Here is a 16,125-nt window from a genome sequence, read left to right as displayed (position 1 = left end):
TGCAGTCCCTGCAGGAGCTCTGAGCTGGCCCCAAGTATAATTGGTGCTGTCTCTATTTTTACATCATTAGATTAGCCCCGACTCCTGGCCACTTGTTGTCTGCGCTTGTCTGTCCATTTATACAACCTAATGTAACACAAAATTCATTACTGATCACATTACTTTCAACTCTGAAGCCAGCTTTGTGATAAACATTTTGTTAACCCTTCCCTGCCAGCGCACAGACCTGGGGGATAAATGCACTTTCCCTTGGCAGGAAAAATCAATATCATAATAAAACAAAGTGCAGTCACATTTCTGGATTTGTCATTCCTCCCAGAGAAAGAAATGGGGAGGAACATATAGGAGATGACTAAATGGTGTCTGCATGCAGGCATCTCACTCTGCTCGATATGAAATGAGCTCAGCAGTGTCCTTTCTACTGGAATATAAAGAAGTGACACGAGATAGGACCAGCACTCAATTTAAAACTTAATTTCTTACTCATTGTTCTGCAAGTGTTTTAGCTCTTCTGGTCAGGCGGTAATCAGGTTATGACATTATTGGAACTGGACATTTTTCTTCCTATGCATTGTCTCAAAAGCAGTGAACAGAGACACAGTTCCCTTTTTCCATAGAGATTTGTTGCTGTGTTGGGGTTTTTTTTTTGTTTGCTTGGGGTTGTGGTTTTTCCTCCTAATGATTAAGCAAATTAACTGCAGCACTCCAGAATTTCACAGGAAAATTCAAAGCTCTGTCCTGTCTAGCTTGGCTTTGCTCACATTTGATTGTCTGCTGAGTCCCTCCTAAAGCATGAAGCTGTTTGCATCCCTGAGGGTTCTGCTGTTGATTCCAGGGGGAACAAGAGGAGAGCCATGGTAGGTATTGCAGCCAGGGCTGAGCATCCTCCCAGCTCTGCTTGCAGCATCCTGCCCAGGAGGCGATTCCTGCTACCCAAATATGTTTTGGTGCACGCAAAAGCTGTTGGGTTTTTAACAAGTTTTCTAAATTCATTTTCTGTTTGTACAGCTTGGCTTGGAAATCTGTTATTTTGGGTTTTCTAAATATTTAGAAATATTTCTCAGTGTTTATTAAATCTTCCCTTTAAAAGTCCGAGGCCTGAAGCCTGCCCCACACCGAGTGGTCCCACACTGGGAAGGGGGCATGAGACAACAGGATTTTTCCATCTGTAATTCCTATAATTACCTTGTCATTCCTTTTAGGAGTCTTTCTATGGTGTTTTTGTGTAGGCTATGACTTATGGCAAGCATATCTCTCTCAGTAAGTATAAGAGCCCTCATCTCCCAGCATCTGAACCAGGACTGGTATTTTTACAGCTGTTTTGTGAGCCAAAACCTCTTGCAGCTGCTGAGGTGGTGGCAGAATAAAGACAAGACAGTTCCTGTCCCTCCTCCCAAGCCCAGCAGCCCCAGAGAGCCATTGAGTATTTGCTGATTTTTGGGATGTGCAGCACAGGCCGTCACAAAGCCCTCATAAACTATGCATTGCCCTCTCCAGGGGAGATGGGGGAGGAGGCTGTGGGATGGAAACCCATTTGTGCAATAAATTGTTAAGCAGTCAAACTGTTAAATGAACACTTATTAGAGGGGTAGGATGAAGTATGAGTCACCAAACAGCAAAATCCACATCAACACAGCAAAGCCTCTGCAGTAAATGGGAAGTCAAGAGCCAAAGCAATGCAAACGTTCCAGTGTGAGCCAACCCTCTGGTCCTGCAGCTTCCAGCCCTCTCAGCCTCTCTTCCAACACATGATCTGCTGCTGGTGCTTTGCACAGCAGGCACAGGTCCTTTGGGGAGCTCCAAAGTGCCACCTCTGCCAGCTCCTGGTCCTTCTCCCTTCGGATGTTGTATTGTTCCCTGTCATTGTGGTGTGGCCTGCAGCTGTGCCCTCACCTCCCAGCACCCCTGCACCTTTCTCTGACAGAATTTCCCACAAAGAGTCACCTGATTTTCGCAGTAATCCTGCCTTGCTCTCCTTGGTGGAGTCTGAGAGGATCAGGCCTTGCTGGACAGTGATGGTGTTGGATTTTTGATGTTCATAGTGTGCCTCAGGGGTATGGTCAGGATGAAGGAGAGGGCCAGAGAAAAAGAGAAACAAACCCAAAGGGGATTTTGGCTGGGAGAGGATCTCAGTGATCAGTGGAGACTCCCTGGAGCATCCCCATGGGATCAGCTCCACTGGCTGCCCCCAGAGGAAGGAGGGTTGTGGCCAGGTCCCTGGCAGTGCTGGGAATACTTAGTCCTCCTTGAAGTATATATCCTAATTTGTGGTATGAAAAGATTAGCTTTCCTTCCATTCCTAGCCTGTTGTCTCCCCACCATGGATAATACATAAAACAGTAGACTTTTATTCATTAACATTTATGGGAAAATGTTAATATTAAACTGTAAGTGAAAAGCCCCATCTTATTGAATTCTTCTGCTGTGTTATTGGGAGCCTAATTTCATTTTGCATTTAAATAAAAACCAGATGACGTTCAGGACAGTCAGGCAAGCATTCTGTAAGTGAGAATTTATCTTGCGATCTGGGTAAACAATGTCTCATCATTTAACAGTTATTATAAATAATGGGGTTTTAAGCACTTTGCTGGGAGTTCATATTGGCTCCACAAGGTTGCACGAAGGGAGAGAGAATTTCAGTGACATCTTCCAGGCATCCGGTGAGGAGGAATCATATCCTGAGCTCACTTCTCAAGCTGCAGCAGTTTTCATCCTCCTCTAGTTATTATAGCTCAATATCGTGTGTACCATCCACTGACCAAAAAAATGAAGAGGAAGGAAAATGACAAATTGGTTGGAAGCGTTTTGAAGATGAAGAAACCCTGTTTGCAGCTTCCCCATGAAAGGGGAAAGGGTTCAGGGCCATGCAGAGGTTCATGCAGGTAGCTGAGCCTCCAAAAGGGAGATTCTTTCAGTAAAAATGGGGCTGTGTAAAAGTTGTGCATTCACAGAGAATGAAAAAGATGTTGAGGGAAAACATAAAGACAAAAAGATCATAAAGCAGCTGCTTTTTTCTGTGTTTCTGCTGGTGCCCTCTGAAATGACATCTGGTGGTTTTGTGCTTGGGAACGTGTGAGGTAATGTATAAAAAGAGTAAAAACTGCTAAAAAAAAGGTAAATAGGTTTTCCCTCACTCCTGTTGCTTCTGTTCTGCTTTTCAGTGCTGTTCCTTCACTGAGGTAGCAGCACTTTGGTGCTCTCTGGCTTTGCTCTGTGTTCCTCAGACATCACCGAGAGCCTCGGAGATCCCTCCGAGGCATTTCCCACCACAGGCAGGGAGCAGCTTCCCTTCAATCTGTCCTGCATCCTGGGGAAGGGGGAATTAGTTTTCTATGCAGACAGGGGGTGAATTTTAGTAGCAACTATGTGCTGTTGTGGAGAGATCCTGAATTTGGGAGCTCGTGAGGCTGGCTGGTGACATGTCACCTCCCTGAGTCCACCTCAGGACATGAACTGCTTGCTGCCTTTTTCTGTGTGACCCATTTTATCCCATTTTCCAAAAAGACCCCCGCAGCTAAAACACCATCTTCTTTTTTTATTTATTTATTTCTTTATTTATTTTGGATATTTATTTGTTATTCCCTTGGTCATTGACTTCCTCAGTAACTGCCCAACACATGAACTTTGTGTTTACACCAAAATTTGATGGTGTTGTGAAAGACAAAGGGTCAGTATCACTTCTCTGACTCTTTCCAAAGATGTTTTTCTGGGAAGGCTGCAGGCAGGAAGGTGCTGGTGGGGTCAGCAGCCAGGACCTGCCCTGCTGCCTCTGCTCCAGCTCAGTGGGGATCCAGGAGCCAGAGGGGCTCGGGATGGAGAGACCTGGTTGGGATGAGTGCCGTGGAAATGGTGGCAGTTTCCTAAAAAGATTCCAATGCCCTGTGTTGTGGAGGATGCTTGGATGCTGTGCTGGAATTCTCCACAGCATTCCCATGGATGGCATCTCCCATCTATTCCCACATGCCACAGCTATTCCCACTGGGTGCTCCCACCTTGTCAGGTGGAAATGGCATTTAGAAGCATAAATCAAGAGACAAATTAACCCTGCAGCCTCCTTCCCTCATCTGCAGCCATGGAGGCAGCAGTGGGAGGTGAATTGTGCAGGGACAGATCCCTAATCTGAAATTTGGGGGGTGCTTTTTTGCCTCTACTAAGGGCTACTTTTATCCACACCCTTTGGTAAAAACTCTTTTGATAATATCATGCCAGGACTGTGTTGTCTTTTTGGTTTATCTTTTGAAAAGATGGCTAGTCACCCATCAAAATATGAGCAAAAGGTCTGCACAAGAGCACAACACGAGGAGCAGGTAGTGATGTGAACTTCACTGCCAGGTGCCCGTATCCAAGGCATAATCTGTCCAGCCTGAGATGACTTAAATTGCCTTTTCTGGGGGATGTGACCAGAGGAATGCCTTGGTTTGCCATTAGGTCTTTCAGATTTCACACAGGGTTACCTTCCACCAGCTCCTCCACCAGCTGCAGCTCATCCACACGTTTGTGAGTGCAGCTACAAAGATGAAATGTAAGAGAATCAGTGCTTAGAACAATTTTTAAAATACGACTTTCAAAAAGGAAAAATGTTGAATTTACTATTCCAGCTGCCTTCTGTATTCAGGAGCACAAATGTGAATTGCTGTGTTCAACAGCTCCATTAACAAAGGGACGAATTAAGCTTTGAATGTCATTTTTATCAAGGCTCTTTCATATTTACGTCTAACATCAGAATTTGGAGCTGTATAAATAAGAGAGAGTGTATTAAGAGCCTCAAGCAGCCCTGCAAGAGAGTGAGGCCACGAGACAGAGCTGTTGTTTTTCCAGGCTGGGTTAATACTCAGCCAAGGTAGAACTGTGATTTTAAGGGAATGACTGTGAGCTCCAAGTGCTTTGTAAAATTAGGGCTGTGTTTACAAAACTGGTCTGCTTGAAGCAGCCATGTCAACATAATCTTTAAAATAATTGAGTGAATAGACTAAATAAATTGCACTCGGAACTGGGATTATTTGGTTGGGTTTGGAGTTCTCAGTGACACTGAGCTACTGCCAGGGAAGTGGGAGGAGGAGACTCTGGTCCTGATCTCCACCTGAGCTCTCCCAACTCGAGAGCCTTGAACTGTTTAGATGAGCAGACAGGGCTGAGGCTGTGGTGACATCATTTCGTGAGCTTCAACAAAACTCCCCTGATTTGGACCAGCTGAGCATCTGCTGCCCCCCCAAACTTCTTAACTTTTCCTTTGAATCAAACCCAAATTCCAGTCTGGTCTAGCTTCCTCCTCAGCATCAATCTGCACCGGGGGAGCAGCCCAGACCCTCTCACTGGCCTGAAAGGCCACTCTGTGTCAGAAGTACTAGAAGTTGTGCCAGAATGACTTTGCTTTGTAATATTATACTTCTGCAATGAGCTCTGCAGTGTGTTTGTGTCAGCAGCAGAGAGAGCACACGTGTGAGATGCACAGAGGCACACTCAGCACTGGAGTCTACCCCAGGGCTTGTCTTCCTACCTGAGAGGCTTTAAGGAGGCCCAGTGCTGAGGTGGCATCACAGAGAGGAGAGAATTAGGCCTTAGATGGGAAAGGAGCTGAAATTTGGAGGATCAGGTGTGAAATTCTCATGCAGAGTGTCAGCAGTCACTGCCCAGACCCTGAGGTCATCACCAGGTTTGTGGGTTTGACCTTCAGGCAGCTTTTCCTTACCCAGTTTTTCTGCTGGGATTGTTTGGCTGAGCCCAAGGAGGAGGAGAGGGGACCCCCAGCACTCCCTGAGGGCTCCTGACCATCCCTGTCTCTGCTTCAGCCACCTCTGGGACAGGACCCCCCTGTCCTGAGACTCGAGTGGCTCCAGCTCTGGAGGGAAGAGGGATGCCCAGATCCACACCTGCTTTGGATAGAAAATGTTCCAGGAATAGGAGCATTGCCTCCAACATTTCTGAGCAATATCCCCAGAGTTCAGTGGGTGCAGGACGTGGTAGGTGTCATAAACACGCATTTTACTCTGAATTTGTAATTTCCTTCGTGCAGTAGAGGCTGACAGAGGGGTCAGTGTTGAGCAATCGGAGGCACTCCTATAACCCTGGGAATGAGAGACCAAACCCAGGAATTTTAATACAGTGTTTTCTCTGCAAATGCTTTTGGTCTGATATACACAGATGTGCTGCTTGCGTAACTGGAGATGCAAGATAGTTCTGCCTAAATGCATTAAAAAACTTGTCTACACACACTGGTTGGCACAGGAAAGCATGTATTCCACATAGGATATCTTACAGGAATCTATAGTAGCAGCATAGTGAAACTTTCAGGATGGGGTAAGAGAGAATTCCTTTAAACCCAAGCAACCATCGCTGCATGTTCAGTGAAAAACCTCATCTGTAAATCTTGCACAAGGAGCTGTAGGCTTGCAGGATGTGATGGGCTACAGAAATGATTTTCTATTTGACTGTCATAGCTTTTGAAATTTTCACATGCTGGCTAAAATCAGCAACTCATCCTTCTGAAGAGCCATTTATGTAGGAAAACATCCTAAACCTCTTTACAAAAATATACAGCTCTAGGAAAATTGAGATTATTTTTTTAAAGCACTGGAAGTCATTGTGAAAGTGCCTATCTTGAGGAGTATTCTCCCTCTAAATGCCAGTCCTTTATCTGGTGCACTTTTAACCTTCCATAAAATGCTGAGAGTCAAGTCTGGCAAGATGCCAGAGTCTTGGATCTCCCACTCCATGGGCTGGAGTCACATGGAGCTTTCTGGGTTCTCTTTTTAAAGGAGTAAACAACCTGTTTAGAAGTTTGTGCAGGAAAACGTTCTGTCCTTTTCTCAGCAATCTCTTTGTGCCTGAAGCAGACCCAGACATTTCTGTGAGCTCAGGTGTCCGCCCTGTTTTGTAAGTGTTAAGTTGTTTGGCATCTCCGCAGTGAAATCAGGCACTAGAAATGAGATTTGGGGTCTCAGAGGGACTCTGATGTTCAGAAGGCTCAGTCTTCATTTCCCCTGGATCTCTCCTGCCTCCTGTACCTCCCCATCTCCTTGCTGGATCCTGCCACCTTTGTTCCAAGATGCCAGGTTTCATCTTCAGGTGCATGGCATGAGCCAACTCTGTGTGGATTCAGCACTGGAGTTACTGTAAGGTAGTTTGACAGGAACTAATATTTTACATAGGCCATTGAATCCTGATTTCACAGAAGTTGCTCAGGCAGTGTTTCCCAGTCTTCTTGACTTGCAAATTTAATGGAGGTGCTTTTGTGGTGCCTCAGCATCTTCCAGGTTGTGACAGGATGAGACAGTTCTAACACAGGAATTGATTTTCAATGTTCAAATGCCATCGTTTTATTTTTTTTTTAATTTCCTCATTTGAAAATAGTTTAAAATCTGTTTTCTGAAACTGCTGAGTTTATGAAAAAAGGAAAAAGAAACATTTCTGAGGAGCAGGTCTGTCACAGCCACCCAGAGCACAGCAGGAAGTTGGTCCCACTGCACTGGGTGTCAGTGCAGGTGAACAGGCACAAGGCTTGGGGCAGAGAGCAGCTTTAATTGACTTTTAAACATTATCATAACCATATGAAATTGTAATCATAGCAATATATAAAACTGAGAACTGACTTTTTGCTTGTGCTCCCTTTGGAAAGGAGAAACGCACATTTGCCCGGAAATTTCAGCCATCTCAAATTAAAGCCAGCTTGGAAAATTAAGATTTTTAATGAGGACTTGGTGCTTTCGTTTTGCTGGAATTTAATATTAACAATCTTTGTTCATCCAAATACCCAAAAGCACAGGTTCCCCCGGGGGTGCAGTACCCCCCTGTGCCCTCCCTGCCAGCGGGTCCCTGGAACTGCCAGCAGGGCTGGAGCCCCTCGCTCCGAGCAGCCGCCGAGGGTGCTGGAGATGGATTATAATTAGAGCTCCCTCATTAGCATAATTGCATTTCATAACAAAAAATAAAGGGAAATACTCAAGAAAAACCTCCAAGTGCAGCAGCAGCGATGTAATTTCCAGGCATCCCGGTATTTCTGCATCCCAGTGTATTTTCCAAACCCACGTCAGCTTTTGAGCTCTTCTCCACCTTGTGTGTCCCAGGCAGCAGCAGCAGCTGCCCTGGGCACCAGTGGTGATGCTCAGAGTGAGTGTTCCTGCAGAAACAGTGCCAAAAGCATCCAGCAGAGTTTGGGATGTTGTCTAAATCCTGAAAGATGGAGTGTTTCCATGTACGAGTGCCCTGTTCGAGCTCCTCCCGGGGAGCACATCCCGCTCCCTTCAGCAGCAATCAGTGAAATTAAAATGTTTAACTCACCCATTCACTGGGGAGCGTTGTGTAAATTACAAACAGTTTAAGAGATCCTTAAGACTTCCATTGTGTTAATACAAATTGCCTTTTAGCGTTCCCTTTAAATAGGGCCCTTTTGAGTGAGAATCCAGATGGCAGAAGCTCCATAATTATTATTCATTACAGTTAATAAGTAACACTCGGGAAGCCCCAGTCAGTTCTGCAAGTCCCCCGTGATGGGCATTGTGTAGATGTAAGGCTGAAAAAATAGTCCTTGCCACAGAATCTGTCAGGATTTCAGTCAAAGACAAGGAGGTATGAAGGGCCCTTATGTGTGCCTGCCCCAGATCATGGACCAGGCTGGCATTCCCAGAGCCCTGTCTGCAGGGAATCTTCTCCAAAAGGGAGGGAATTGTCTTGGATTTTAAAGTGAGGCTTGAATTTTTGCCTTTTAGCTGTTTATTCAGAAGCCCCCCTGGATGGGGAGGGGTAGGTTTGGTGAGCAGCACCTTGTGTCTCTCCCCATGCCTGGAAAATGCCTGTCCCACATCCTCATTTCGGGAAGGGGCCGAGTGCATTCCTGCGTTTGTGGCCCCCTCGGCGCACGGCAGAGCCTGAGAAGTTCCCCAAAATAATTGCTGTGAATGACAGAAATGAAATCGAGGCGATTCGAGCTCTGCTGGCCATTACCCCACTTCCTGCATTCCTACTTGTTAATTGTCTTAATTCCTAACGAGTCTTCGGGCGTCTGATGGACTTTCTGATGCGTGCTCACTCCGATGCTTCCTTCCCTCCCCTCCCGGGCCTCATCCCTCACCAGAGACCTTGTTCCTTTAAAAATGCCATCCTTAAAAATCAGAAATACTCAGCCCAGCAAAAGGAAAAGGGAACTTGACATTAGTTGAGCTTGAAAGGCTCGGTGCTGTGAAAAGTGACTGACGTGTGAAAAGAGGCTACAATTAGTTCTTTCCCCGAGCACTCTCCCATTCAGTCCAGGGTCACTCCTTCAGCGAGCTGCAGCTTTGAGGGTAATGTGTTGTGACAGTTTGAGATGATGAAGAATAATTCTTGTATTCAGAGTTGCTGCCGCTTCCCCGCTGCCCTGACACATCAGGCTGCTGTCATTGTATCAGTTATCCCGGCCACGGCTCCGCCGAAGCCCGGGCAGCCCCTCTGTAGGTAAGAGGAAGGGGTCGGCTCTTCCAGAAAATGATTTGGGGAGGGTATTTTGAAACTGTGCTCAAGAGGGGAAGGCAAACAGAGAGGAAGGAAAAACCATTAGAAGAAATAATGCACTGGAGAGGAGGTTTTTGAGTAGACGTAAAGGAGATACCAGGGCTTCGAGTGGGCCACTACAGGAGAGCACGGCTGAGAAAGGCAGCATAATTTATGAGTGTTCCGGGCAAAAGAGGGCTATATAGATTTTCTTCAGGCATTGAATTAATGTGCCCTATAAAATGGTTTCACATTTAGGCTTGGCAGGGCTTTGTACCTTTCTGGATTTGATGGGGTCCTTTTGACAGCTCCTGGAGCTTTCTGGAATGGAGGGTGCAGCCGCCCCACTGGACCCCAAGCAGCACCACTCCCCCGGACCTGCGGACCCTGGGCTGTCCCCAGAGCAGCTCCTCCTCCTCCTCCTCCTCATCTTCTTCCTCCTCCTCCTTCCACCTTGGCAGCCAGCTCAGGGAGAGCAGCGTGGCTCACCAGAGGACTGAGGGACAGGACAGCCTGGCCGCAGCATGGCGGTCGGGAATGTCAGCGGAAGGAAATGTTTCCTGGGAGGTTTCATTTTCAGTTCCTCATGGAACGCCGTCCACGCCGCAGGAGGGCTGTGGGCAGCGCTGGCAGCGATGCCAAGCAGGGAGCAGCCAGCATCTGCTCCCAGCTCCTCTGGTGCCCCATTGCTGTCCCAGTGTTCCCGCAGGCCCGGGGCTGTGCTGTGAGAGGGGATGGCTGCCCTGGGGTGGGCCAGGGACTCAGGATGGCCACTTGCCATCCCACGCCAGCAGCCACGAGGATTTTTGCTGCTGCTGCCTCCACCATTGTGGAAAATGTGTGTGCCCTGAAAATCCTGTTACTCAGGGACCCTGGGTGATGCCAGCGGTGCCCATTACTGTTACTGTCAAAAGCACAGGCAGGGCTGTTCCCAGCTCCCCTGAAGTGACTTTCTCCTCATGGCTTCAGCAGATGTTCCAGCTCCTTTGTCTTTTTTTCCTTTTTTTTTTTTCTTTTTTTTTTATTTTAGAGCAGGCAGGACTTTGTGAATCGTTTCCTCTGGGGACATGGGCAGGTTTTAGTATTTACGTTTCCAGTATTAGCATTTATTTGTATTTGTGTTTGTTTTTCACGGGCTTCTGAAAGCCTCAGGGAACCATTTATGGGGCCAAAATAATGCAAGTGCTGGTCTTCTCACAGTATTTCATTTCCTTGATGGTGGAAATGCTACGAGAAGAGCAGGTCTCATGTTATTTTGACCCCATAAATAGCTCCCAGAGGCCCCTTTCTTCCTTCTCCCACCCACTCCCCCCCAAATCAAATATTTAGGTTTCTGCAAAGCCTGACTTCTCAACCCTGGTTATCTTGCTTCAGCAGAAGCAAATTGCAGTTATTACAAAATAGCCAGAGAGTCTATAAGGCCGAATGGGTTTTATATGATGCACAATTTGTTGGCTACTGTACAAGTTCATTAAAGTGTATCATAAGAGGTTGTTTTACTGGTACATTTAAGGAAGTTAATACATCTCGACAGTGTATGCATGGGGGAATGCAGATACAATAACCCTCAGACTTGCTGGGGCCACGTCCATTCCTGGCGTAACTCCACTGGCGTGAACGGAATCACTGCCCTGGGCAGCACTGTCCTGCTCTGCTGGAGTGCTGCTGTTCCCTGATCCTGCTGCTCTGGGCTCTGCTGACACCCAGTCCCATCTTTCCATGGAGGTTTGCTCCTATTTTGTGTTTTTCAGCATGTTCCCAGCACAGAGGACATCAGTGGCCTGACCGGTTGTGTGATGTGTCTTTTTAGGGTGGGAAGTGTTTCAGCTCCTTCAGCTGTGCCACAGGGGCTTGGCTGTCCCATCCCAGGGTGGCTTTAGGGACCTGCCTCTCCTGATAGCCAACAGCCCCACCATGCAACTCCTTCTACACTTGTTTGGTCTGTCCAGGTGCTGGGTCTATGAGAAAATTGTCCTCCAGTTTTCAATCTCTAACAGGAAGGGTGTCCCCATGTCATGGAGCCATTCCCAGTCTTGTCCAGGCTTCCCATGGGAATGGCGCTGAAGTTCCTCTGCCGTGCCTTGATCTGCTCTAAGGGCTGGGAGGAAGAAAAACAGTACACACTGGATTTATTTATTTATTTTTTTATTTTTTATTAATGAAACAGTCCAATTGGGGGAAACGCAGGCAGATGTGCTGCCTGTGGTGCTGGGGGTCAGCTGTGCGGGCAGGTAGCTCCTGGTGGCCATGTAATGGCTAATTGCCCCCCTTGTGTGACCCAGCCGTGCTCCAGAGCCGGCCCAGGGTGAGGGCAAGAGCCCAATTTCCTGAGCACAGCGGCAGCCGCGGCACTTTTACAGGGCTTCCTCAGGTATCAGAATACACCGCTCGTCTGCCCGGCCGGGTAATTAGTTCCAGAGCGAGCTGGAGCTGTCTGGGAGCACCCGGACTCGTATTCCACGGGGAATGTGTCCCCCGGGATGGCAGCTTGGATGTGGGAGTTCCCCGGGTTTTAGCCTGACACCCCCTCACCTAGATTGAGCTGGAAAATCCCCTCCAGTCCCTCCAGAGCCTCTGCACCTCCGGTACCCTGTCTTTTGTCCCTCTCCGTCAGGAACTGTCAGGTTTTCCTGCCTGACAGCAGCGAGGGGAGCTCGGGACAGCCGCGCTCGGAGCTGTGGGACGCAGCCAGGCCAGGGCTCCATCCAGGCCCTGTGCCCGCCGCTCTGCATCCCTGATTCCTGCTCCCTGCTTTTTCCCTGGCTGGCATCAGTCTCTGCAGTGCCACCCCCTGGCAGGCCCCCGCAGAGGTGACAGGAGCTGCCGGCTGCAGAAATCCTGCAGACCCCAGAAGAGCCCGAATCCCCCCCAAATCCCACCCGGACAGGGCGCTCGGTCCCGCGCCAGGCGCTGAGGGACGGGCAGGAGCTCGGCCCCCAGGGGCAGGAACAGCCGCGCAGGAGCCGCAGGAAAACAAACTCCTCTCTCTGTCCCTCTCCCTTGTTTTGCTGGAAACGCTTTGGAAATCAATTATAGCTGGAAAAGAGAGTGAAGTCACCCCGGGAGGAGCCGCTCCGGGGTTTGGGGGAGCCCGGCAATGCTGCCCAGCACCCCCAGCTCTGACGTGGGACCTTTAAGCAAAGCCAGCTGTGTGCTGAGGGAGATAAAAGCCCCAAATCAGACAGGATAAGCGCAGTATTAGTGTGGGATACGCCACTCATTTCTGATTTAAATTACTGTTTTTACTTCCTGGACTCTTGGGAGAGTAAGGATGTGAGGAAAATGAAGAGGTTTAGACATGGACATTCCTTTACAAAATACTGGCAAGAAATGGTGATGAATACAGCTGAGGTCATTACCAGCGCTGCTTTCAGGGTGATCAGCTTCCTGCTGATTTGTTTTCCTTGTATCCTGGGCAGATTATCTCCGTTGCAGGTTACCTTCAGGATGAGGGATTAAATCCCACAGCCCTCACTGCTAGGTGTGTGCTTGCCTGGGTGCTGGCCCTGCAGTGCCCAGGTGCTGAGGGGAGCAGGGCAGTGCCAGAGGATGCTGGAGTGGGATGCTTTTTGTTTTAGGGAACAGCTGACTTTTTGCTGTTCCCTGTACTTTGTGTATAGATCTGTCCTTATCACAGAGTCCCACTGCAGCCAAAGGACCGCTGTGGTGTTTACAGGAGGTTAAATATCCCAGGTGAGGCAGTGGAAGTGGCGGAGGTGCAGGAATATTTAGCAGAGAGCAGAGCAGGCACTGCTCCTCCAGCTCCTGCAGCTCCTTTCCACCCCAGCCAAGTCTTATATAGGACCAGGGAAAGGTTTGGGTTGGAAGGGACGTTAAAGCTCATCCCATTCCACCCCCTGCCATGGGCAGGGACACCTTCCATGATCCCAGGTTTGCTCCCAGCCCCATCCAGCCTGGCCTTGGACACTTCCAGGGATGAGGCAGCCACAGCTTCCCTGGGCACCCTGTGCCATGGCCTCACCACCCTGACAGGGAACAATTCTTTCCAAAATCCAGTCTAAACCTCTCTTCCAATTTAAAGCCATTCCACCTTGTCCTGTCACTCTGTGCCCTTATTTTTATAGGACTTTTTAGTCCTTCTCCAGGCCTCTTGTAGCCCCCTCAGGTCCTCTTTCCCCCTTGGCAGCAGATGAATTTGCCCAAAACTCCTGTCCCCATCCCGTCCCCTCCAGCCCAGGCTGCACAAAGTCCTGCTCAGCGTCGCACATCACAACTCCCCGGAATATTTCTTGTATCCTGTCACCACCATCACTCTGGGGGAGGATTCCTGTGCCATCCCTGGGGCTCTGCCTCATGTCCCTGCTGCATGCCACTGCTGAGTGCTGCTGGGGGGATGCTGCAAGTGGCCACCGAGTCAACTGTGGGGTTCAAGTGGCTCACAGAGAGGCCACGGTTGGAAACGATGCCCTGCACACCAAAAATCCTCCTGTTTGCAGATTAGGGAGCACTAAAGGCTTTGGGAGGTCAGAGAGGGGAGATGTCTGGGTGGGTGTGACCAGGAGAGGGACAGCCACAGCCTGGCTGCTTTCTCTTTTGCTGTGAGGCACGGCTGAGAAAAGGGGTATTTTCTCTTTGACTTGAAAAAGCAGTTATTTATGTCCATTTGGGCAGGATAAAGAGCTGTGGAAAGTCCCTGGTGTTCCCAAGGTGGGGAATGGCAGTGGTTATGCACTGCTGGTGCACACTCTGCCAATCCCCCTTCCCAGCATCATTGGGAGGGAAGATGTTCCATCTTCTGCCCCCGTCCCCTTCATACCCTGCTCAGTTCAGCCGTGAGATCCCCACTGTGGAGGCCTGATATGTCCTCAGTCAGCAGCCTTGACCCCAGGGAAGGGCAGCAGGTAATGTCTCCATCTTTGGCTCAGCTGAGCTGTGAGCCCAGCTGAAGAGAAGTAGAACCAGGAGCTGGCATTCCTCAGGAGCAGTTCCCAAATCAGCCCCAAAAAGAAGGACGATGAGCAAACGTTTGAACAATGCAGCAGCAAAGGGATTTGTCAGTAAAGCATCTGTCTTGACACCGGGGGTTTATCCCAAACACTAACCAGGACCTGCTCTCTCTCTCCCTTGCAGAGCTTCAGCGAGAGGGAAGCATAGAGACGCTCAGTAACAGCTCCGGCTCCACCAGCGGCAGCATCCCCCGCAACTTCGATGGCTACCGGTCACCCCTCCCGACTAACGAGAACCAGCCCCTGAGCCTGTTCCCCACGGGATTCCCCTAAACGAGCCGCCCGTCAGGGAGAGATCCAGACAGGGTAACGAGCCGCCTCTCCCCCAAACAATCCTGCTGTGTCTGTCACCTGCCAGCTCCCGGCGGCATGGGATGGTTCTCGTTACGCTGATGATTATTGACGACTCTTAAACCTTCCTGAAACATACTCATGAAATCTTGACTCTGTGTTCCTGTGCAATATGAAGAGGCTCCATCTTCAGTCCTGATAGCTCTGCGGCTTCTTTTCTCGCTGTCTTCAGGAAGAGGTTGGGTGAGGAGAAATATTCCTAAGCCGTCTTGGGTCAAGCACATGGTTTCACAGCTTGGTTTCTCTGCTTTTTTCATGCTGAGAGATGAATCTCCGTAACTCAGAGGAGCTCTCGCCGTTCGTGAAAGTGCCGAGCATTAATGGATGAACTGGAGAGACTGGAAACTGGAGGACTTTCTGTGGACAGGGTTGATGATGTTATTCCTTCCTCGTCACATCTCCTTGCTGCCCTTCTTCCCCTCGATACTCATCAATGCCAGGAGTATTGCAAATGGAAATGTTTCTTTTTGTTCTTTGGAAGAATTCTCTCTCTTTCTCCGTTTTTCTTCTAGTCATGTATTTTAGAAATGTACTTAATTGACTAACTGCAGTCACAGATTTCTCATATTTGGTTATAAAAGTTGTTCATTGGAACTCAGATATCTGTCCAGAAATGCATGTGTCATTGAATAAATCTAAGTTAAACAAGAAACTGCTTAAATGGCAATGTTCGTGGAGCGTTACTGGGCTGACTGTGGGCTTTGTGTATCTCCCTGGACCAGACTCTGTGCGTATTTACTGACTTGAGGGCTTTAATTAAAGCCATCAGTGGCTGTTATGCAGCCAGTCTAGCATGGTTTTGCCTCCCCATTTCCTTGTCCTCGTGTGCACAGGCAGGATTTTTAAAAACAAGGTGTTTAGGTGGTGTGCCTTGCACCCTCTTGGCACCTCTGAAAACCAACACCCAGCTCCCTGCTTTGGTTGGGGCACTGCTTCTTCATCCCACTGATTTCAGTGGACAAGGACCAAGCGGTGGAAGCAGAGGCACCCACTTCCATCCGTTCTGTTGTAGGATCATGGATCAGCAGCTTTGCAGAACAGCCTGAACCTTCTGAACGTGCACAGTCAGAACTAGCACTGCATAACCCTGCTGATAAAACAGTCCTGGGCTCACACATCATAACCACACGAATTCCTACATCTCAGCCAACTTGTGTCTAGAAGCAGAGTGAGATGGGACTGTCAGCTTATGAAATTCCCTTCCCACTACTTGTTTTTAATAGAAGCCGTTTGAGTCATGGCAAGCAGAGGAAACTATCTAAACCCACAAATCTTACAGCTCCAGCCAGCTACACCAAGGGATGCAGAACCAACCACCCTCTTCCTACTCCATCCCCAAACA

General features: G+C 48.6%; 1 protein-coding gene across 1 annotated transcript in view; it reads left to right on the top strand.

Annotated features, from left to right (window-relative positions):
• The window catches only part of BCAS3 (BCAS3 microtubule associated cell migration factor), a 300,122-nt gene extending 284,678 nt beyond the window's left edge, over positions 1 to 15,444 (top strand). Inside the window, 1 exon segment of the mRNA XM_039562815.1 lies at positions 14,557 to 15,444. Within this exon segment, the coding sequence (XP_039418749.1) occupies positions 14,557 to 14,705 (149 nt within the window). The 3' untranslated portion in view covers positions 14,706 to 15,444.
• The last annotated feature ends 681 nt before the right edge of the window (positions 15,445 to 16,125 follow it).

This window comes from Corvus cornix, chromosome 19 (assembly GCF_000738735.6).
Source record: "Corvus cornix cornix isolate S_Up_H32 chromosome 19, ASM73873v5, whole genome shotgun sequence".
In the NCBI taxonomy this organism is placed as follows: Eukaryota; Metazoa; Chordata; class Aves; order Passeriformes; family Corvidae; genus Corvus; species Corvus cornix.
This window is presented reverse-complemented; position numbering and strand designations above follow the sequence as displayed.